General features: G+C 47.8%; 1 protein-coding gene across 2 annotated transcripts in view; it reads right to left on the minus strand.

Annotated features, from left to right (window-relative positions):
- DCLK2 (doublecortin like kinase 2) overlaps positions 1–24,526 on the minus strand; it is a 151,702-nt gene that overhangs the window by 34,796 nt on the left and 92,380 nt on the right. For both annotated transcript variants that reach the window (XM_074991901.1, XM_074991900.1), the window contains 2 exons: positions 15,456–15,528; positions 12,841–12,949 (listed from right to left, as the gene is read on the minus strand). In XM_074991901.1, coding sequence (XP_074848002.1) covers positions 12,841–12,949; positions 15,456–15,528 — 182 coding nt within the window. The remainder of the gene's footprint in view (positions 1–12,840; positions 12,950–15,455; positions 15,529–24,526) is intronic.

Consider the following 24,526-nt stretch of genomic DNA (forward strand, 5'->3'; position numbering starts at 1 on the left):
TAATGCCAAAAATTCCAGCCCATTTCTAGTTCCCTGGAAGAATACATGTAATCATAATATAATCTTGTCACTGAGGGAAAGAGCTGACAGAAAGATGGCAGGAATGATTTCATTTTGTCTCTCATCTCTCCCAGAGAGGCTCCTGCCTGCTGTTTCCCTGACTACCATTACCTTGCTTATTGTTGTGCACTAATCCCAGGACCGTAGCAGTGACCTTACTGTGACCTAATGCTACACACTGCCACTACTCTAGTTCAAAATATGAAGTTTGCCCCAAAACGTCACGTAGCTCTGTTCAACTGGCAGCCTATGGCCACACTCTGAAAACAGATCAGACGACAGTTTTGCTTGTCAGCTTGTGTACAGGCTGAGCAGAAAGAAGGCAGCCATGAATGTTGATGTCCTCTGTGGGAAAAATGCCATGAAAGTTAGTAGGGAAGAAAACTACAGGGTTTTAGAACAAAAAGCAGTCAAGTAGCACTTTAACGACTAGCAAAATAGTTTATTAGGTGAGCTTTCGTGGGACAGACCCACTTCTTCAGACCATAGCCAGATCAGTTCTAGAACTATCAGACCGAATTCTACAGGATTGTTCTGCAAAACCTAGAGCGAGGTGATCATTTTCTTGTACAAGAGGATTTTTCTTCCTCTAAGGTAGGAGCTTACTCTGGCTTTTATAACAGGTTACCCCACATCCAGATTTATACATGTTCTCCAGAGGAAAGAGAGAAAGGCAACAAGTACAAATTGTCTTGGTTTCTATGAAGAAAACATTAGCTCTCTTGGTTGTGAAAGTTAGGTTAACACAGGAAACGCAGTAAGTCCATTCTTACTCTTATTTATATTGCAATAGCACCTGGAAGCCTCAAGCAGGATCAGAACCCCATAGCATATGAGGTGCTGTACAAATACCAAAGTCTGTTAGCTCAGTAAAAATATCAGGTACGTTTTTAAGTTTATAGCTAACCATAGCCAGTAACATATTTTGTTTCAACAAGATCATTGCCTCACAAAAGGAATTAAATTCTTACATTAAAACTGTTCCCAGCAGTATATTAAAAGAGCACCTCGGCTCTGAAAATGCAGCTATGTCTGCTAGGTTGTCATAGTTACAACCTAATTCAGTGTAGCGCATCAGAAGAAATTCCATCTAAACTGCATTTGAGAATTAAATACTATCTTTGTCACTATACTGCCATGTAAAACTGTATTATGGGCACTGTGTGAAAGTGAGAATTGCAATCTATGTATCATGATACATAAATTATTCAAAACCCTGATGATAAACCCACTGCAAAATCCAGTTAAGATATGTGCAAAATTTTCCATTTGTGTCACATAACAGGTACATCCTTGTAAACGTCCACAAAAACTACCTCATTATAATTCTTCAAACACCTCCTTAAAATTCTCCTTTGTCATACCTTGACAGTGGTTAGCCCAATGGTGAGCTCATACCACTGCTGATCACATTGTTTCTTTGTTTCCTTGCACTCTGTCTGTATCCATCCATTTCTTTTCTTAGACTGTAAACAATACGGAATAAAGACTATTTTGTTTTGCCTGTGTAACAACCTACAACAGTCCATGACTAAGGTTTCTAGGTGCTTAAAAAAACAAATAAAAGATCAACAAAACACATGAGTTTTTAGAACTTAACATCATAGAGCTGGAAGGGACCTCTGGAGGTCATCTAGTCCAGCCCCCCTGCTTAAAGCAGGATCAGCCCCAACTCAGTCATCCCAGCCAGGACCTTGTCAAGGTGGGACTTAAAAATCTTTAGGGATGGAGAATCCACCACCTCTCTAGGCAATGCACTTCAGTGCTTCACCACCCTCCTGCTGAAGTTGTTATTCCTAATATCCAACCTACTCCTTTCCTTCTGTAACTTCAGACCATTGCTTCTTGGTCAGCCATCTTTCACCACTGAGAACAATTTCTCTCCATCCTCTTTAGAGCATGCCTTCAGGAAGTTTAAGGCTGCTATTAAATCATCCCTCAGTCTTCTCTTCTGCAAACTAAATAAACATAAATACCCCAGCCTCTCCTCACATGTCATGTGCTCCAGCCCTTTAATCGTTTTTGTTGCCCTCTGCTGAACCTGGTCCAGCACATCCACATCCTTTTAATAATTGGGGGGGGGGCCCAAAAATTGGACACAATATTCCAGATGTGGCCTCACCAGTGCTGAATAAAGGGGAATAACCACTTCTCTAGATCTGCTTGCAATGCTCCTCCTAATGCACCCTAATATGCTGTTAGCCTTCTTGGCTACAAGGGCACACTGTTTACTCGTATCCAGCCTTTCATTCACCATAACGCCTAGGTCCCTTTCTGTTGTACTGCTGCTTAGCCAGTCAGTCCCCAGCCTACAACAATGCTTGGGATTCTTCCATCCCAAGTGCAGAACTCACATTTCCTTTCCCATTAGTATTATAGACTGTTTTTGATCAACAAATTATTTCGATAACATTTCTGATCACTGAACACAAGACACTTGAAGTGAAGATGGAATTTCATACAGAAGAAAGCTCATTTCTACCTACTATTTCCTTTAAAACTAAAAGATTATTTCTTTAAAGTGAACCTCTTTTTAAAGTGTTCAGGCAAAATTATAAAAGTGTGTAAGTCACTTAGGGGCTCAAGTCCAAGTGACTTTCCCTAGGATGTAGCCGATTCTGAAAATTTAAGCACTTGCAAAAATATTATCAGGCATCTTTATCCTGAGATGTCAAAACCTTTTAGAAGTACTGTTGAATCTATATGCAGACACTGCAATGTAGTCAGATTCAGGGTGAATCCATCACCATGATTTTGTGCCTTCATACAATAAAACAGCATCCAAAACTGTATAGCATCTAGTCTTCGGAAGACTGTCTATGTCATTTGATAAATATTAAAAGTTCTTTGCATTTGCCTCAAGCTTGCAAACCAACACCACTACGTTGATTTCCCCACTGAGTTGGTGAAGCTTATTAAAAATGGAGGCTCCTGAAAGAATTGTTCCTCTCTTGTTAAAGAATTGAGATGCTAATGTTGAGAGACAGATAAATTTGACCCCAGTATGTGGAGTTACTACTTTAAAAGAGCCTTTGTCACACACCGAACAGCATTAGAGTTTAAGCTTAATGTTGTGTGGTTTGGTTTAGGATGTAATTCCATCAGAAGTCCTTTCGCTCAGAGGCTATGGCTACACTGTAGCTGTAACTCAAAACAACATAAGCAATTTGCGTTGTGCAAATCATGTAAGGTTTTTTGAGTTACCTTATTTTAAACTCAGTGCTGAAGTTTAAAATAAGGGGCTATTTCAAGGTTTCTGCTACCCCTTCACGACGAGGGGTAGTGGAATACTGTGCTCGAAAAAGAGCTGCTCTTCTGAGTGCAGTGTTTAGCCCCGGCATTGCTATTAGCATCCCAAAATATCAGCAATAGTGTAGCCATAGCCTCTTTAATACATAAACCTGGGTATTTGTACAGCAGATTTTTCTGACGAGCAAAACCAGAAGACAAAAAGTTACAAAATATTACATATTAAAACTAAATACAAGCATTGTCATAGGAATTGTGACACATGGAAGAAATGCACAACAGCCAAACTAAGGGTTTTGCTCTACTATTTTGTTTATTATTCTGAGGCTATACCTACACTACACCATAAAGTTGATTTAAGGCATTTAGCTCAGTTTTACAATCTGACTGTCTTCACTGCAAATAATGTGAGGTTAATTTTAAGGGGTGCTAAGGCTCACTCTCTTGCCCCCAACCCCCTCATGCAGTGTAACACCAAGTTTGAATTTAAAAGGGTGAATTAATGCTGGGTGTGGAAACAACGTTACTTTAAATTGATTTTATTGGACTTCAGAGGTATCCCACAATGCTCCACAGGCGTTCATTCTGGCTGCTTTCACCTCCACTGCTTTCCAGGTGTGCAGGAAGTAGGTAACAGGAAGCCTGGGCATTTTAATTCATTTTCTTTCTGACCAGCATGTATAGCACAGCTAGGAGCGCACCCCTCAGAAGCCATCCATCACATCTAGCCACCATGACTTCTCAGGGTCGCAAAAAAGCTCCAGCATGGAGCCATACTGAAGTCCTGGAGCTCATTTCTGTGTGGGGTGAAGAATCAGTATTGAGCAGTCTGTGAATCAGCAAATGAAATGTGGACATTTATGAGAAGATTTTGTGGGATATGCCTGGGATGTTCAGCAATGCTGGGTCAAAATAAAGGAGCTCAAGCAGAGTTATCACAGAGTAAAGCCAGCAGGTGACCTGGGTCATCTCCCAAGATGTGTCACTACTATGAAAAGCTCTGGGTCATTCTTGGAAGAGACCCAACCATGATCCCCAAGGGCAGCATGGACTCCTCAGGAGACCCATCCTCAGGTCTCTGTTGGGAGCAGAGGGCGAGCTGGAGGCAGAAGGCAATGAAGATGAGAATGCTGACAGTCAGCAGGTGCCTGAGGAAACTGATCATGCCAGCCAGGAGCTCTTTGTTACCCTGGAGCACTGAAATGGACTGGATAACCAATAGTTATGCTCTGGATAACTAATATTTAATTCTGTTATGCAGAAGTTGATTCATTGTCATCTTTAAGAAGCCAAAGTGGCCTTGGAAAACAAAAGTTGCAGTGATGGTCAGAGATCCATTCATTCTATGGATAAGTGCTTTGTGTCACATTTAAAATTTGTATCTAAATTTTGACCTTCTCTGTCTTTAAGCATGAGTAGGGGAGACAAGGTTGCTGGGATGAAGTGAAAGTAAAGATCGAAACAGGACTTCATCCTGCAGCAGCTTGAAAAAGGCAGACAGGGAGTGAGCCAAAGCTGCTGCTGACCGAAAACAGACGCAGCAGTGGCAACAAACCATGCTCTCGTTCATGAGCCAGGACTCAGTAGAACTCTTGATGGCTGTCAAAGAGCAAACTGACATCTTGCATTTCATGCTGGAGCTGCAGAGGGACACCCACCACAGGACTAATTGGCTACGTAGCGACATCGAAATAGGCTATTTCGATGAATAACGTCTACACATCCTCCAGGGCTGGCAACGTCGACGTTGAACGTCGACGTTGGGCAGCACCGCATCGAAATAGGCGCTGCAAGGGAACGTCTACACGCCAAAGTAGCACACATCGAAATAAGGGTGCCAGGAACAGCTGCAGACAGGGTCACAGGGCGGACTAGCGCTTCTGGGGCAACAGCTAGCCGCTCCCTTAAAGGGCCCCTCCCAGACACACGCAGCCTGCACAGCACGCGGTCTGCAGAGCCATAGGCACGCACAACTCGGGCGACGCAGTCATGGACCCCCCCCCAGCAGCAGCAGCAGCCGCCGCCGCCGCCAGAGGTCTACACAGCCAACCCTGCAGCAGCAGTGCTCGCCCTGCTCCATGCCATGCAGGAGGCAGCTGAGCACCTCCTTGCCGCAGAGGATGACGACGCAACCCCCAACCCTGCAGCACCCCCCCGCCCCGCCTCATACGCCGCCGGCTGTGGAGCTACCCCACGAGCACCGACTGGTGGCAGCAGCTGGTGCTCGGAGAATGGGACGATGACCGCTGGCTCCAGAACTTTCACACGATCCGGCAGACATTTCTGGACCTATGCCAGTGGCTTACCCCACACTGAGGCACCAGGACACCTTCATGCGGCGTGCCCTCAGCGTGGAGAAACGGGTCAGCATCGCTGTCTGGAAGCTGGCCACTCCAGACAGCTACCGACCCGTGGGCCAGCAGTTCGGCGTCGGCAAGGCCACCATCGGGGCTGTCCTCATGGAGGTAAGAGGACCCATGGGGGGAGGGGGAGGCAGATCTGGCAGGGGAGGGAGGGGAAGGGGGCCCTGGCAGGGGAGGGCCACACACACCCTGCACACCCCTCATTGGTGCTGTCCCATGTGCTTCCCCTGCAGGTCGTTCGCTCCATCAACGCCCTGCTCCTCCACAGGCTCGTGAGGCTTGGGGACCTGGATGCCGCCATCACGGGCTTTGCCACCCTGGGCTTCCCCAATTGCTTCGGGGCTCTGGATGGGACTCACATCCCCATCCGCGCCCCAGAACACAGTGGAGGATGCTACTGAAACAGGAAGAGCTACCACTCAGTGGTCCTCCAGGCCTTGGTGGACACCCGGAGCCATTTCCTGGACATTTATGTGGGCTGGCCTGGCAGCACCCACAACGCCCGGGTATTCCGGAACTCGGGCCTGTGCTGCCGGCTGGAGGCGGGGACCTACATCCCCCAGCGGGAGATCCCTGTGGGGGACACCACCATGCCCCTCTGCGTCATCGCAGATGCGGCATACCCCTCCGGCCCTGGCTCATGCACCTGTACACAGGCCATCTCGCAGCCAGCCAGGAGCGCTTCAACCAGCGCCTGAACCACACGCGCGCCAGGTGGTGGAGCACACATTTGGGTGCCTCAAAGGGCGCTGGAGGTGTCTCCTCACCTGCCTTGATACGGGCCCCACCAACATCCCCCAGATTGTGGGCGCATGCAGTGCCCTCCACAACCTGGTGGAGAGCAAGGGGGAGGCCTTCTTTCAGGGCTGGGCTGTGGAGGCTGGCAGGGCCGATGTGCAGCCACCCGCTGCCCCCAGTTGCCAGGTGGACCCCGAAGGGACCCGGGTCCGGGAGGCCCTGTGGGCCCAGTTCGACGAGGCCGCAGGGTGAACGCTGGCAGGCCACCCCCACTGCCCCCCGCCATCCTCCACAACACTCCCTGCCCCTACGCCCATACCACAGAGCACCCAAGAGCACACCTCCCCCACTTTTCTTGTAAATAAAAGCAGACAGTTGTTCGTCAACTCAAATATCTGCAGAACTCTTATTATCAACAAGACTAACTATTTACAGGCAAAACGTAACACATATATTATATATATTATAAATAGGGATAAGATGAAAGGGGAAGACAAGGAAGGGGAGAACTATTTACATAGGGGGGGTAAGGATCTGCATAGTAACAGGGGTCAAATATACAAACTATTTACAAACTAACATCAAACTGGGGGGGAATATATACAAAGGGGGAGTGGGGGACACATCCTGGGCCCCACACCACCTAAATGTCCAGCACTGGGGGTGGGTGGCCGGGATCCCCGCCTCGGCCTCAGCCCTGGCCGGGGCTCGCTGGGGGCCGGGCGGACCAGGAGATACGGCCGGCGGGTGTCAGCTGGCCCCAGGTCCCCCTTGGCAGAAGGGTCCTCGGTGGCGGTGCGACGGCGGACGGCGCAGTGGCTGGAGCAGCAGGTGGAGCAGGCAGGGCGGGCGCAGTGGTGGCCGGCACGGCATAGGGGGCCAGGTAGTCCGCGATACGGTTGAAGGTCCGCATGTAGGTCCCCATGCCTCCTGGCACCAGGCCAGCGCCCACTCCTGCAGCGGGAGGCGGCGCTCCTCCACCCGCAGCCGCTGCTCGGTGACCTCCAGCTACTGACGGTGGAGGACCAGCAGCTGGGGGTCCGTCGCCATCAGCTGGTGGTACTGGGTCCGCCGTGTTCCCTGCTGTGGGGCTGGTCGGTCCTCCGCCGAGGGGCTGGCCTGGAGTGATGGCCCCAGAGGGCTGTCCGGGACCACTGACGCCTCGCCAGCACTCTCCGGTCCTTCCGATGGTGCAGCTGCGGAACACAGGAGGGGGGGAAGAAGAGTGGAGACAGCTGTTAGTGTGGGCCCCGAGCTGTGGCCCTTGTCCCCCCACCCCTCTGCTGCAGGTTCCCCATCCCTGTCCCCAGGAGATGCTGCTGTGATGGGGTTCAGGGGTCCCCCTGCACTGCACCCCATCTGCTGGCAGGAGTGACTCTCACTCAGCAGGTACAACAGGAGGTTTATTAGGCAACAGATGCCCAGTTTCTCACAGAAGCAACAGTACAGCAGTCAGAGACGGTCCTTCCAACTCATCCTGGGGAGAAGACCCCGAGGGGTGCCCCTCTGGGGTGTAGCTTTCCCCCTCCTCAGGCTGGCTGCCTTCTAGCTCTCCCTTCCCCTAGCCTCTAACTGCCACCCCCGATTCAAACCCAGCTCCGCTCCTCCCTCCTCTTTGTTCAGGGCAGAGGTGTAACCTGCCAGTTGTAGCCCCAGGATCTTCCTTAGCCACTGGGAGCTATTCTGCTTGTTTCTCATATGTAGCCTGAGTCTCACATTTGCACTCCCCCCACTCCATCACATGCTGCTGGGTGTCCCACCCCTCCCCCCGGGGGACCCTAGAGGTTCCGCTCCCCCCAGCCCCGGGGATGGGGGCATGGCACTGTCGTGCTGGGGGGGGTGGGGCAGGGGCTGATGCACTCTTCTGAGGGACATGCCACTGCTGTCCTTGGGGCCATGGTCATCTGGGCATGTGGAGGGCCCTGGTCATATCTATTACCCCCGCCCCTCAACTCCGGGGCTGTGCACCAGGGAGGGTACATACCTGACGGTCCACTCCCACGGTCGGGGGACACCCGGGGGGTGGACGCCCGGCTGGAGCTCCTGGATGGCAGGACGATCCTCAGGCCGGCATCGCTGGAGGAGGACTCCCCTTCCTCCTCCTCCTCCTCTGGTGCCCCGGGGGTGGGCTCCTGGGGGGGCCCCCGGGGTGTGGGGCTTGCCTCCGGGGTGGACTCCGCCTCCGGGGCCTGCTGGGGCTCCTCGGCCGAGGTATCAAGCATGGCCAGAGGGGAGGAGGTGTGCCAGGGACCCAGGATGTCCCTGAGCTCCCTGTAAAAGGGGCAAGTGACGGGGGCAGCCCCAGATTGGCTGGCCGCATCCTGCGCGTAACCCTGCCGCAGCTCCTGCACTTTACTCCAGACATGATCCGGAGTGCGGGCAGGGTGACCCTGGGTGGCCAGGCCCTCGGCCAGCCGAGCAAATGCATCCGCGTTCCGCCTCTTGCTCCCCATTACCTGGAGCACCTCCTCCTCGCTCCAGAGCCCCAGCAGGTCCCAAAGCTCGGCCTCCGTCCAGGAGGGGCCCTGCTGCCGCTTCCCCACCTGGCTGCTGGGCTGGGAGCCCTGGCTCCCCTTGGGGGGGGTCCCCTGGGAGCGCCTGGGGGGCTGGCGGGCAGCCATTGCGTCGGGTGTGGGTGTCTATGGCTGCGGAGGAGCATGCAGGCTAGCTGTGTGGCAATGCTGCTGCCTGCATGCTCTCTCAGCTTCCTGCACAGAAAGACGGGGCGGGGAGCTTTAAGGGGCCACTCCACGTGGCCACCATCGAGCTCAGGGGCTGGAGAGAGTGTCTCTCAACCCCTCAGCTGATGGCCGCCATGGGGGACCCCGCAATTTCGATGTTGCGGGACGCGCAATGACTACGTTCCCTACTTCGACGTTGAACGTCGAAGTAGGGCGCTATTCCCATCCCCTCATGGGGTTAGTGACTTCAACGTCTCGCCACCTAACGTCAATGTTAACTTCGAAATAGCGCCCATCATGTGTAGCCATGACGGGCGCTATTTCGAAGTAGGTGGCACGTGTAGACGCGGCTATTATGTGGCCTACTTATCCTGTTGCCCAGCCTCCCCTTGACATGACTCGACCTCCCCCTCTTGTTGGGTCCCTAAACACATGGGGGAGATCAAGGACAGTCTCGTACTCCACCCCCAGGACTTTGCCACACTGCAAAAGGCTCACATTTCACAAGTGACATAAGGATTGCCTTCTTTTTCCTACCCCTTAACCCACCCCCCAAATAAAAAGAATATTTTTGTGAAATCCACAGTGTTATTTATTAGTTCACAAGGGGTAGGGTGCAGTTGGAGGCGCTTTCATAAAGGTCAAGCACACATCACTGAGGAGGAGGTATCACAATAATTAATGCAGAGATCCATATGGCTGTCTGCTCATTCATTAAGATATTTTTCAAAGGCTCCCTGATTACTATTGCTTCTAAATGTGCACTGCTGAATGCACTTGTGTCTGGCTGTGCATAAGCACTGCCCAGGGCATCTGCTTCTGTAACCCAGGCTGGCATGAAGCTTTCCCTCATTGAGTTGCAAATGTTATGGAGAATACAGCACACTGCAACCTGGGGGGTGGCGGAAAAGTTAGTTTGGCAAAGGTCCAAACAGGTCCAAAGGTATCAAACTCCGGCTTTGAAACAGCCAAAGGCACAATCCTCTGTCATTCTGCACTTTCACAGTTTACAGCTGAAGTGCTCTGTGCTGTGGTTCAGGGTGGCTGTGCATGGATGGCTTCATGAGCCAAAGGAGCAGAGGGTAAGCAGGGTTGTCCAGTATTACTATGGGCATCTCCACATCACCAGTCTTGATCTTCTGATTGGGGAAGAAAGACCCATCCTGGAACTTTCTGTATGGACCAGAATTTCTAAAGATGCATATATCATGCACCATTCCTGACCATCTCACGTAGAAGCTGGTGAAACGACCTGTGTGACCCAATGTCTGCAACATCATGGAGAAGTACCCCTTGTGGTTTATTTACTCTGAGGCCAAATGGTCCAGGGCCAGGATGGGGATGTGCACTCCATCTACTGCCCCACCGCAGTTCGGAAACCCCATGGCAGCAAAGCCGTTCACTATGTCCTGCCCATTTCCTAGAGTCACAGTCTTCTGCATCAGCCAGGCACAGATTGCCTTGGCCACCTGAATCACTGCAGCGTCCACTGTAGATCTGCCCACCCTGAACTGATTTCCCACAATAGCTGTCTGGCATTGCAAACTTCCACAGAGCAATTGCCACTCGCTTGTGAACTGTCAAAGCATTCTGGTATTGCTGCACTTCAGGCCAGAGGACTGCAAATCAAAGTTACATGGAAGTGGCCTTTCACATATGGAAGTTCTGCAGCCACTGCTGGTTGTCTGAGGCCTCTAAAACAATGTGGTCCCACCAGTATGTGCTGGTTTCACGTCTCCAGAACCAGTGCTCCACTGTGAGCAATGCATCCATGACAGCCAGCAGCTCTGCATTCCTGGTCTCCAGTTCTTCAATATCATCCAAATCATTTGCAGCCACCTCATCCTCCCACTGGCTTTGTTTAATAAATACTGCATGACACTGAGGGAAGTGGCCACAGCACTCTGTGCAATAAGCTGTTTAGGATCCATGCTAATGCTGTGCAGCGGTGTAAGCCAGGGCAAACTTTGAGAAAACGTCCCCATATTCCTTGGGCTGGCCATTTGTTTTCCAACAGTGGGGCACTGCACTCTGGGATGACGACTTCAGAGACCCACATACATCTGTGGTACATTTTTTCCCCATAACCCACTGGCACAAAAACCCAGACTGCAACAGGGCTACAGACACCATGGCATAGATATCCACAATGCATTGCTGATGCCGCTGAACATAGCTAAGGCAATGGATAAATGCTATATTGAATGTATTTCATAGTGCAGATGTAGCGTCAGCCTGATTTTGGCAGGAACAATTCTATTCCAGATTGGTTTATCTACAAATTATATTTTGCATGGTTTTAATTTCTTTGCCTGAAGGGCATTTGCATTTGTAGGGTAAGTTTTCAGCAGAGAAAAGTCCTGAGACTCCAAATGCATTTACATTTAAAAGATATTTTGGAAAGCAGGGAAAGATAACTGGGAAGAAAGCCACGTGCAAGTAGTCACTACCAACGTTTGGGTTAGATCAGGTTGAAAAAGTCCTAAGGGTTTTGGTGTACTGGCTGCCAGTATCTATTTGATTATTGGAGAGGAATTAACTGGATAAAGCAACAAGACTCCAAGGAAACTACTTCAGAGATATGGGTCATTTTTAAGATCAACACACTTGAATCCAAGATGATGAAGATGCAGGTACCAATGCAGCAGTGGTGGCTAGTATGTTCTGACACCTCGCTTGATGAATCAGACTCAGGACAGGTCCACACTGTCACTTTAGTACCCTGCAAGCATTCTGAAAAGATGCTCGCCTGAGTGCAGCAAGTTACAGTGCTGTAAAGTGCCAGTATGAACAAGTTCCAAGAGCTAGGAGCTCCTTCCCTGGTTTACATGGTTATGTTGAGTGCTGGGAGAGCTCTCTCCCAGCACTGGTGCCATGGCCATACTGTCACTTTGAAGCATGAGAGAACTTCTAAAGCTCTCATTAGCTGTTAAGACTATGAAGAGGCATTTCAATTCACAATTAATTCTTTGCTCCAGAAGCTTTTGACTATAAAGCCTCCTATGAGCCCTTAAAAAAGGAACTGCAAAAAGTGATTAAAATAACCAGTATTGTTTCTGTGAGCCCCAAGGCCCTCACAGGAATTTTCTGGAACAAAAACCATTGCTACGGACAAAGCAGGAAACTCTTCAAAATAATATTAGTCAAAGAAACCAATGTAATTGTTTAATCAGTGGACAGTGTCTGATGGTTCTAAGAAATGAACAAGCAATTTAGAGCAAGTCTCCTCTGCTAGCAATCATGGTCAAATATATACCTTTTTTACATGTGAGAAACTTGCTAAATATCTCTTGCTTACCCAATTTCTTTCCATCTTTTGTGTGATAATCTCTTTCATGTTCATAAACTGAAGGTTAGAAATTATCTTGTAACAAACTATATGCAGCATAAATATATCTGTGTGGTTAGTAGCCATGGAGACATTGCAGTGTACAGATAACTGATACAGTCCTGAGATTTATTTTTTAAATTTTAATTATTTCTCAACTTTTTTCTATCCCCCAACTTCCTTTGCTGTCAACATCATAAGCAATATTTACTTCTCATTTTTGCACTATTATGACTGTATGTGACTTTGTTTTGTCATACATACTATCTACTCACACACGTTTATATTATTTATCTATGCGCATATTTTCTACATACATACACACACACACACACACACACACACACACTGGATTTTGTTTAATGAAAATGACAGCTTAAAAGAAAGAATGGAAAAATAGCTGAACAACTTTTTTGCTTACCGTTCTACACACTCCTTTACTACAGCAAAATTGCCATCACCAATCACTTTTCCCACTCTGTATTTCTCAAGAATAGTGGATGACCCTGAGCACTTATTTCCATTCACACCTGCACAAAAGGCAAAGGCAATAACAAAGTGTAGTGAGAATCTACAATGTGGCATATCCCTACAGACTTAATGGCTACATCTACACTACAGCAATCTGTCAACAGAAGTTACTGTTGGAAGAAAACCTCCACCAAAACTTCTGCTGACAGAGCACATCCACACACAATAGTGTATTGAAAGAGCAAGCCGCTCTGTGGACAGATAGATGCCAGACTCCCGGGCCACTCTCTTGACAGAACAGCCAAATGGAAGCTCAGCAAACAGGGCTGCCCGGTGAACTGGAAAGCCCCGTCTGTCGACAGAGGGTCCCCTGGAGCATCTACACAGCTTTTTTATTGACAGAAAACTGTCGACAAAGGTGTTATTCCTGAACACACAGGCACAACACTGCCAGCAGATGTGACGGGTTTTGTCAGCAGTCTGTCGACAAAGCACATTTTGCATGTAGATGCTCAGTGGGGTTTTTTTTTTTTTTTTAAACAAAAGCCCAGTTTTGTCAGAAAAACCCTCTCGTGTAGATGTAGCCAAAAAGAGTACAGCATTCCTAGACACAAAATAGGAATATAAAAATAAACTGCGTTCAGCAGAATTTGTCCTCCTGTTTTTATTTCAAAACAGCAAAGAGAAGGGGTCTGAGCTGTGTGACCTTCTTGTTCTCGTGAACATACAGGGAAAATATTACTATGTTATTGTCATTTCTGTGCTGACAAATTCCAAAGGTGACAATTCCAGCTAAATGTTTAACTCCAGCTGTGTCTTGACATTTAGCTTTTTATTAATGAGCCATCTTTTTGAACTCTCTTATTTTTCATTAGCATTTTTCTTGAGTACATAAAAAAGGGGGAAAAGAGTATATAACGGAATTACAAATTATCAGAAACCAGTGGAAATTTGGTAAATGCATAAGTAACTTCATTAAACTGAAGAATAATTTCAGATGACCCAAGAAACATACATGTTGCTTGAAGTTCTTCTTATACAATAAAGAAATTTTACTTAACTCTGTCCCCCTTTTTTGCTTAGCACAGACAGCACCTATTAAATAATTATCCTGGTCAAGCCGCCTATGCAAGACTTTTTGTGAGGTGCAACAACATATCCACCTAAATATTAAAGACTGCCATTACACTTTTCTTGTTCTTGCCAATTAAGCCAAGAATATTCAAGCAACATTCAATTTTGCTGACATTACCACCCCTGGATCTTATAGTCCGATTTTTTTCTTTAAAGGGCTTCTCAGGTTCCAGTTGTCTTGGCACTGACAAATTCTATGTACCAAATTTCTTGTCACAGTGTCAAGCTACTGGTAAGTTTTGTAACTGTTAAAGTTTTTTTTTTAAACAATATTGTAACTTTCCTTAAAACAACTCTAGAGTATAGTAGTGTCATCCCATTTTCAGGACTTTACTGCTTCTTAACAGGACAAAAAGACCCAGTGCTTTAGATCACAGCTAATGCTTTTGTCTATATTTGAAATAGACATCAACCAAAGTAGAGACAAACAAATCATGGCCTAAGAACCCATTATTTATTAAACTTTCTTGTCTTGCTCTCCTACCTTGACTACACTCACTCTCTCACACACATTAGGAAACATCAATTTGCAAATAGTTTTGTAGTCAGAAAGTAACGAATGTGTTTTACTGGCCTCCCTATTCTCAGTACAGGATTATCTGTTTTGTAACGAAAAACAAAAATTAACAAAATATACATAGAAGTTACATATTTATCCATAAACTAAATCGACAGAACTGAAAGGGTAAAGGTATAAGGTAACAGAGTGCAAGCACATTTTGTAAATAAACAAGTTACACTGTGAGCTAGACATCATTGACTTGTCTTCCAATAGGAAACTGACCTATAAAGCCTCAAAACCTGCTACTACAGGATGAACCTCTCTAATCTGGAACTCTTGTCTGGCAAACTCCATAATCCGGCGTGAGTGTAGTTAGCCAGATGACCACTTATCATGGGTGTGGCCAAGTTTCCTGTGGTCCAATAAAGTTTGTTGATAGCCACCAATCCTGTCTTCTAAGAGCCTAATAAACAAAAGTGTTGGTAATGTGCTAGAAAACTGACCTCCCTTTATCTGGCAAATTCTCTCATCCAGCACCAGTAAGGTCCCAAGGGTGCTAGTTGAGAGAGGTTCAACCTGTACTTGGCAAAGGGACAATATTATTTAGGTACAATTTAATCTCTCACTTATTTGAGAGAGAGCGAGCAAGCGAGCGCAGTAACAGTTTGGCTGAGATTCAGTTGCTAGCAAGGCATGTCAAGCAACTAAGATTAAAATCAGAGTGCTAGCAGTTGTCTATTCTTATAGCCCTGTGAGAATATAAACTGGTATCCACATCTGCAAAGAGATCTGCAGGATGCAGATACTTGCCAGTATAAAGTTGATATCTGCAGATTTCCTGGGGTCTATTATCACTGAGCTAAAAAGTCACCTAATTGTGAACAACGATTTTGCAAAGAGTAGTAGCAATCAGTGGTTTAAGTGCTTACCTTCAGGGCTTATGCAATGGAATAGTTCAGGCACACCATTCACATTGGAAGAAGAGCCACAACGTGGAGGAATCTATGGAAATAGGCATAAACCCATTATTTCTGATAAAGTTACTAAAATGAATAATAAGAAAACCAGAACTTTCTTCCCCAGTTTATTTTTACACTTATTCAACATTGTTACTTTGCAATAAGGCTGCCAATACCAATTGGGATCCTAATCCTGAGGCCCTGTTTATGAAAATGAGACCACTGATTTCTCTGGGATTAATTACAACAAGTGACATTCTCTCATACTGCTTGGGCTACATGGAGTCAGTGTGGGAAAAGGAAATTCTGCCCTGCCTCAAACCAAGAGCTCAGTAAGGACTAAGAATTTTCACTTCTAAGCCAGATTCAAAGCCAGTAGTAGCCAAAAGTCATTAGACACAGTTCAGCAGCCAAACATTGGTTGTCTTGGCCCATAACATAAAATCCACCATCACAACTGGTAAGCTTTGTAGCTTCATTAACAGAACCTCCTTCTCACCCTGATGCAGATTCTCTTTAGATTAGCTCTGAGGCACAATGAGGATGCTGTAGGGAGGCTTTATTTGCTACCACTGATTTCTGCATCTAAAAGGAGAACTTCAATATGTAAGACTGGCACTCCCATGAGCACTAAAATTAGCTTGAAATGTAGGATTTTTAAACAATTCTTTTATTGAAATGAACACTTCGAGAACCTGAAGTTAGGTAACTATTGCGCCTCTCAATTGTACAATGTAGATTTTACCACCACACACACACACACACACACACACACACACACACACACACTTTCAGCCAACACTGTCTAGTTACACCACTGAATACTTTGTCATTAACACTATTGTCTGTGTTAGCAGAAAGATTTTGTTAAAAGCCTCACATAATGCTAATGAATGTTCAAGTTTCCAGCAGCAAGCATACTGCCAAAACAGCTAAATTTGCAGCAACCACATATGGTATAACAATCTTATGAAGAGTAACATCTCCATTTTGCCTCTTTCCTGCTCTAATCTCTGGACCATGGCGTTACATTAAAAGGAGCATATTGACTATGAACTGAGGACCTTCCAATCTTTTAGAAGTTACCCAAAAGTTTACAAGCCAGTAGTCTCACATCATAGCTAGAAATGTAATACAAGAGCTTTGAAATGACTGTGACTATGTCTAGACTGCAGGGTTTTGTCAAAAGAAACTTTTATTGGAAAATGTCTCATGAAAAACTTCTGTCAACACAGCACTTCCAAACACTGGAGCACGTCTTAAAAGCGATCTGCTCTCCAGACAGATGGGATGCTCTCTTGGCAAAAAAGCCACCTGGCACCCACTTCAGGGTTTCATGTGACCAGTTCCTTCCTAGTGCTGGGGAGCAGGCACTTAAAGGGACCCCTCCAAACCACTGTTCCCTGCCCCTGCTGCGAGCTTGCCTACCCCTGTGAAGGACAGGAAAGCTCTCATAGTTCCCACTGTGCTGGCAGGTGACAAAGCTAGTCCCTGGGTGCCATGCAGCTGGAGTATCAGAGGGGTAGCCGTGTTAGTCTGGATCTGTAGAGCAACGAAGGGTCCTGTGGCACCTTATAGACTAACAGAAAAGTTTAGAGCATGAGCTTTCGTGAGTTAACTCACTTCTTCAGATGCTGGTCCTGGAAATCTGCAAGGCCAGGTATAAATAGGCCAGAGTAAGGCTGGGGATAACGAGGTTAGCTCAGTCAGGCAGGCTGAGTTGTATTGTCATCAGTAGATCTGGAGGTGTGAACTCCAAGAGAGGGGAAGCTACTTTTGTATTTAGCCAGCCATTCACAGTCTTTGTTTAATCCTGAGCTGAGGGTATTGAATTTGCAGATGAATTGTAGCTCAGCAATTTCTCTTTGGAGTCTGTTCTTGAAATTTCTTTGCTGCAGGATAGCTACTTTTAAATCTGCTACTGTGTGTCCTGGGAACAGGAGTTCACACCTCCAGATCTACTGATGACAATACAACTCAGCCTGCCTGACTGAGCTAACCTCGTTATCCCCAGCCTTACTCTGGCCTATTTATACCTGGCCTTGCAGATTTCCAGGACCAGCATCTGAAGAAGTGAGTTAACTCACGAAAGCTCATGCTCTAAACTTTTCTGTTAGTCTATAAGGTGCCACAGGACCCTTCGATGCAGCTGGAGCTACCTCTGAGCTTGCAACGGCCCCCCAGGGACATGCTACAGCTTGTGCTGCACTTTCTGGCAGCTGCCTCCTTGCTCTTCAGTGAGGTCAACCCCGAGACCATCTTTGAGACTGTTGTCCTGGCTGCCGGAGCTACACACTTTCAACCGCACCCCACAGTGGACAGGCAGCTCTGGAGGCACTGCACCAGTTTGGACTGGTGGGACCGGCTGGTCATGGAGTGGTGAAATGACCAGCAGTGGTCTCCAAAGCTTCTGCATGTAGAGGGTCACCTTCTTGGAGCTCTGTGCCTGGCTTGCCCCTGCCCTCCAGAAACACGACATGCAGCTGCAGACCCCCATCCCTCTGCAGAAGGGGGTCGCAATTGCCATCTTAAAGTTCTCCACCCAGACAGCTACTAGTCAGTCAGCAACCAATTTCACTTGGGGAAAACTACCATTGGGGCCCTCCTCATGGAGGTAATGTGCTCTCTGCCTGCAGTCCCCACACAAGCTGGAAAGGGTCCTGCCATAGGGGAACCCTCAGGAAGTGGGGTTGGGGGGCATGAGGGGTGGAGTGGGGATGGGGGGGGAAGCTCCGTCCCTGGAGAGGATCACGCCATCCCACCCCCATACAGCCCTGCGGCTTGGGGGGTGGCCGCACCAGGGGGGATCCAGAAGAGCTTGTGGGGGCAGGGAGGGACAGGAGACAGGCACCTCCCAAGGGACAGGTACTTCCTCTCTCACTCCCTGTCATGTGTGTTCATTCGCCACCTTCTGTGGGTTGTGAGGGCCATCAATTCCATCCTGTTGCAGAGGGTCATCCATCTAGGAGATCTTGACCAGGTCATGGCTGGGGTTCGCAAACTGTGCCAGGGTAATCGATGGCACCCACATCCCAATCCATGTCCTGGAGCATCACATGGCCAAGTTTATATAAACAGGAAAGGTTACTTCTCCATGGTGCTGCAGGCCCTACTCAACCACTATGGACAGTTCATAGACATTTATGTTGGGTGGTCAGGCAGGGTTCATGATGCCCGCGTGTTCTGCAATTCCAGCCTGTGCGGGAAGCTAGAGACAGGCACATTTGTCCCCACAACTGTCAGCTCACCGTGGGACATGCAGATGCCAATCTGCATTGTGGGGAATGTGGCCTACCCCCTCATGCTGAGGCTGATGAAACCATACACCAGACATCTGGACCCCAGCAGGCAACAATTTAATGTGTGCCTGAACCGCACCTTCAGCCTACTCAAGGCACAGTTCAAGGTGGGTCAGCAAGCACCTGATGTAGGGGAGCACAACATCCCTGACATTAGCAGAATACAACAAGCTGCCACAACAGCGTAGAGGGGAAGGGAGAGGCCATATTCCCGGGGGAGGGTGGGGGGGGGGGGGCTGCCATCCTTGAGAGATGAGCCTATGAGCAGCTGAGCATAGCTGCCATTGGCCAGGCCCATCACGATGGATTATGGATCTGGGAGGCTGCAAGGGAGAACTTCTCCCAAGGACCCCAGTAACCCTCCCCAGGCCCCCTACAAGGGCCTCAGGTTTGCGGCTTTGCCCATTCCCACTGTGATCCCTCCCTTTACCCACCCCTCACTCCTGAATAATGAAGCCACTCATTTGTGTGTCAAATGAAAAAACTGGTTTATTGAACTATTTACAATGTATGGGAGGAGGGTGCCTGGAATGTGGAGTGGTGGCGGGGCCTCAAAACTTGGTCATGGTGGAGGCTTGGGACATGGGGTGAAGGGCCCCAAAACTTAGTGATGGAGGGGCCTCAGAACATGGGGGGGGGGGGCGCAGAACATGGGCAAAAAGAGGCGCGAACCTGGTGGGTTTGGCCTTGGGATCCCCTCCCACCACACATTCAGGACTCTGTTGAGGTTGGCTGGGTGCCATAACACCAGGGCACCTTTCAGGAAGGTCAGCAGTGGGTAGTTGGACCAGCATGTCCCGCCACATCGTAGTGATGTTGAAGCAGGACATCAGCTGGTCCCAGGGCAGCAACCACCACTCGCTGCCTTCACAGATGTGATAAACCATCATCTGCTGGATTTCCTTCAGCACCACCACATGCTGCCGCTTAATGTGCACAGGCCCACTTACTCCAACTTCAGGGGCAATGTGATGGTGACGTTTGGGTGGCTCAGCCCTCAGCTGGTGCTGATCCAGCTGTACAGAACACAAGGAGGGTGAGACAGTCAGTTATTCATACATATAACACGCCCGGGGGATGCACCCTCCACTGTGAGCAGTGACCAATACCCCTCGAGGCCTGGGGGCGGGGGATGTCCTGGGAGCAAAGCCATGTGTGGCCTGCACAACGTGCCTTCCTGCACAGGGACTCTGAGGTACCTACAGGACCCTGCTGCCCCCGCTACCCGGATGATGGGCTTGTGGCTGGCCTTCTCCCCCTGGGCCACAGAGGGGAACAGGTGCTGCCACACATGGGTAGGCATGCCTGTGTGCTGCGCGTCACAGCCATCAAGGTACCTGGGGTCATGCTGGCACCCTTGTGGCTAGCCTGCTCCCAGCCATGGCAGGTGCTGGGAAGAGTTCTGGGACCCCACCCCACCCCCCATGGGGCCTGACACTCGTCTGGCCTCCCGCAAGCCTGGCAGCAGAATGCCACCCGTGCAAAGGGGTGGTGTGCTGGGTCCTTGTGGTGCACACCAACACCACAAGGGTCCCACTTGCTGGGATCACAGCGCAACGTCCCACCTGAGCCCACCAAGTGACACTCACACGATGCCCCCATCTGCAATCGCCTCCCACACTCTAGGTTTTTGACGAACAGGGCGCTCACCCCAGGAATCCACCCCCGGTGTCCAAGGGGGCCCCGGAGGTGTCCCTGCTGGCTGGGACCAGCTCAGGGATGATGGGAAGATATTGTCCATGTCTTGCTGCCAGCCCTTGTTCAGCACACCCTCCTCCTCTGGCGGGCCCGCGTCCTGGGTGACAATGGGTGCATCGAGCCCCGAGTCCAGATTGAGGCTGGGGGGCAATGTGCTCCTCCCCCTCAGGACCTGGTGGACCTCATGGGAATAGGGGCCACTGGATGGTTCTGCCCCGTGTGGCCCAGACATATCCCTGCCACAGCTCTTTGACTTTGGCCATCACTTGCTCGAGGGTGCAGCAGAGGTGGCCACATTTGCCCATGACCTTGGATATGTGGCCACAGATATCAGCATTTGGCACTTGCCATGGGGGTCATGGAGGGTCTCCTCCTCAGCCCACAGATCCAGCTCACAGTGGGAGACAAATGTGTGTCTCCAGCTTCCAGCACAGGCTAGAATTGCAGAACACGTGCTTCTTTGAGCCCCAGGGAGGGTCCTGAGACCCCGGGGTGACTCCCTCCAAGGCCCAAGGGAGTCTTGGGGGGCCTGTGACTCAGCCATGCTGCTGCTGCTGGGTGCAGCTGTGGGCACCCTGGGGAGAGCTGCAAGGCATGCAGCTGTTCCCAAGCTCAGCTTCCTGCCACAGGTTTCTCCAGCCTCCCTGCAGCTTTAAGAGGGCCTGGAGGCAGGAACCATACAGTGCTAATTGCTTGGACAGGGTGCCCGCTGGGACACATGTGGCATCCTGTAGGCCTCTTCTGTCAATAAAAGGCCCTCCATTACATCCACACCCAGCTTTTGACGACAGGTCTCTCTCGACAGAGGTGTTCTTTGTTCTGGTGAGCGGAATACGGCTGTTCATAAAACCGCTCCATTGTATTGGTTTGCTGTCAACAGCATGTGCTTTGCAATGTGGCCGCCCTTGGCTTTTGATGACCAAGCAGCCATTTTGTCAACAAAACCCTTCATCATAGACATAGCCTGTAGGTATATCTTCTCTTTGACCATCTTAACGCTCTCCTCTTTCTTTTCTCTTATAAATAAACCTTTAGATATTAGATACTGTAGGACTGGCAACGGTGATTGAGTAGGATGTGGGTTATACATTAATCTGGGTATTTAGCTGATCTTTTAAGATCAGACCCCTTTCTCTGAAGAAATTAATTTGCAATAACTTGCCATGAAGTTCAATGTGCGGGTGGTAAGAGAGACTGGGATGCCTAAGGAGGATGTATTTTTACTGGCAATCAGTGCGCTAAGTTGAATTTGGGTACTGGCGTGTTGTATATTCCTATAATAGAGTAGGGTCGCAAAATTCACGAGGGTTCGGTGTTCAGAACCCTCATGAATGTTGATTCTTGTGAATATGGTGTGGGGGGGGGCTTCCCACCCCAGGGCCCCGGCAGCCACCAGTGCTGCCCGCCCTGGAGCCTGTGAAGCAGGTGCTCACAAATAATTGAATTTGAGAACGTTAAGTTCACAAATGTGGGAACCTTACAGTACAATAACCACCAGATGAGGGGCGATACTGCTCTGTTTCTTAAGGGTTTGCCCTGAATCTCCTCTTCTCATCTGTGATCCACTGAGGGAGAGTGACAGCACTTTTTGGCACAGTTTAGTAATCTTCACCTGTGCCTTCCTTCAAGATACATCCACATATAATTCATGCTTTTACACAACATCCAGAGCAAAATCCCCACTACTGCAAAAAGAAACCATTCAGAAACAAGAAGCTTTTACAATACACACACGCTTTACAAAACTAGGCAAATGTAGTGTTACACAGACTCACCGCACTGGGGGGTGGGGGCGGGCAAAAAAAAAAAAGATCAATCTGTCCTAAAAATCATAAGCTTGGTCACCTAATATTTTAGCCTCCTCAGGCAGAAATGTGCAAAACCAACCGATGAAAATGTTAATTTTCCCCAGCTCTAAAAACACCCAACGTGCTGTTCTGCATATGGCATTATTTTACAGTGGCTGTTTGACAAAGCTGGAGAAATTGGTTGACGACATTTGGATATGTTGCCTTACAACCAGGGCATGCATAGTAGATTTGCCCTTGTATTTAATGCATGTCTTTTGGTGCTCAATGTGACAAGAGGCAATGAACATACTAACTTAGCCTAAGAGGTTTGGCATGAGAATCAGTTCTTGCCCTCCATTCAATTCCCAGTCCTCCATTAATATCAGGAAAGATCTCCATGCCTTAGAAACCAGTTCTGGGTACAAAGCATGGGACACTTCACTTTAAACTAATTTACTAGTTAATAGTAACTCCCACAAGCCTGGAAGCACAATGCCACCTATGCTCAGGGGTGGTCTGCTGGATCCTTTGGACCTACTTTAAACTAACTTACTAGTATTACTTCTGGACCACTAAGGGTTCTTAAAGTTCATCTCTAAGGGAACACTTGCAGAAAAAGTGTTTAGTACTCCGAAATAATTGTGTTATGTCTACATTTCTGGTAGAATTAATACTGACAGTTTTAGTCTTTGGCAAATTCATGCTAGTGAAATCATGCAATTACATATTATAATAAACAGTTCCACTGTAAGTCCATAAGAAATGTCTTCAGGAGTTTAAAACAATCACTTGCGGTGGCAAGAAGTCAAGTGAGTTATGAGGAATTGGATGTGGTTTCCACCTTTATAGTTTTTTACAATTTGTATTACAGTGTTGTTACTAATCTGCTGACAGTATTTCATAAGAAATACCATATAAACAAAATTTAATTTACAATGAAAAAAATCCTTCCTCCTCCCTGGGGCTACAAAAATATTATGGTGAGATGGTGAATGTTTCCAAAAAGACTTCAGAGGATCCCTCTGACTTCCACTAACAGATTCAGTTCTGAGGTTGTTTGTAAGATTACACCATCTGCGATATTCTCCAAACTGATTCCAAAGACAAAAGCGTTCCCATACCCCTTCAGAGAATCAGCATGACTACCACGGTAATTCAGACAGAACATAAGGGGAGTGAAGAAAAAGCCAGTTGTACTGCATAGAAGCTGCTGTAAATCTGGTATCATTAAGATAATCCGACATAAAGATATACAGAATTACAAGTGGGTCAGACAGCTGCAATGAAATTATAATGACTCCTCTAGCCCCTGTGCCCCTCCAACTTTCTCTTCCCCATTTTGAGTAAGTATCTAATTATGGGCATAAGTCTCTTATTCAAACACTCCAACAAGACAATATGTAGGAAAAGATGAGCATACACCTGCTGAAAGACAAAAACACCTCAAGCCTTCCTCTCTCCCCATAATATCACCCAAACATAAAAACAAGCTCGCATTTCCTCAAAAGAGTCTCAGAAAAGCGTTGCAATTTTCAGTTCACGTCTTACTGATGCAACAACTTTTCTTTAAGTGTTAGAAACTAAGGTGTTTATTTTAAACTTGAAGATGACGACCTGTAAATTGGATGCTTTTCTGAATTGGAGTAAGTGATAAGGTCTGAAGTATGCAGCTGATAATCTGTAATATTTAGTTCTCATACATGAATGCATGACATGACTAGAAATGTGTAGAAATCATCTACAGGTTGGGTATCAAAGCATTTTCCATGTATAGACCTGCCCTCTAGAATTTTTTTTCCCTGGAGGGAGGAATCAGTTTGAATTCAGCCTCTTTCAGGAGAGGATGTAAGGCTGCGTCTACACTTGCATTCCTCTTTCAAAAGGCATGCAAATGAGGGAAATTGAAAATGCAAATTTACATATCTGGCACTCATTTGCATATACATTTGAAAGAGCTTCTTTTGAAAGAAGAAAAGTAGTGTAGACACAGCTCTTTCAAAAGTAAACCCCATCTTCCCTTTTTTTATGGGAAGAAGGGTTCTTTCAAAGATGGGGTTTACTTTCCAAAGAGCTGCATCTACAATGCTTTTCTTCTTTCGAAAGAAGCTCTTTCAAAAGAGCATGCAAATGAGTAGCCAGATGTGTAAATATGCACCTCATTTGCATTTCCAATTTCCCTCATTTGCATGCCTCTTTTGAAAGAGAAATGCAAGCGTAGAGTGTGGCCCTTACAGTTCAACCTACAGGGTTAATG

This window comes from Carettochelys insculpta, chromosome 4 (genome assembly GCF_033958435.1).
Source record: "Carettochelys insculpta isolate YL-2023 chromosome 4, ASM3395843v1, whole genome shotgun sequence".
In the NCBI taxonomy this organism is placed as follows: domain Eukaryota; kingdom Metazoa; phylum Chordata; order Testudines; family Carettochelyidae; genus Carettochelys; species Carettochelys insculpta.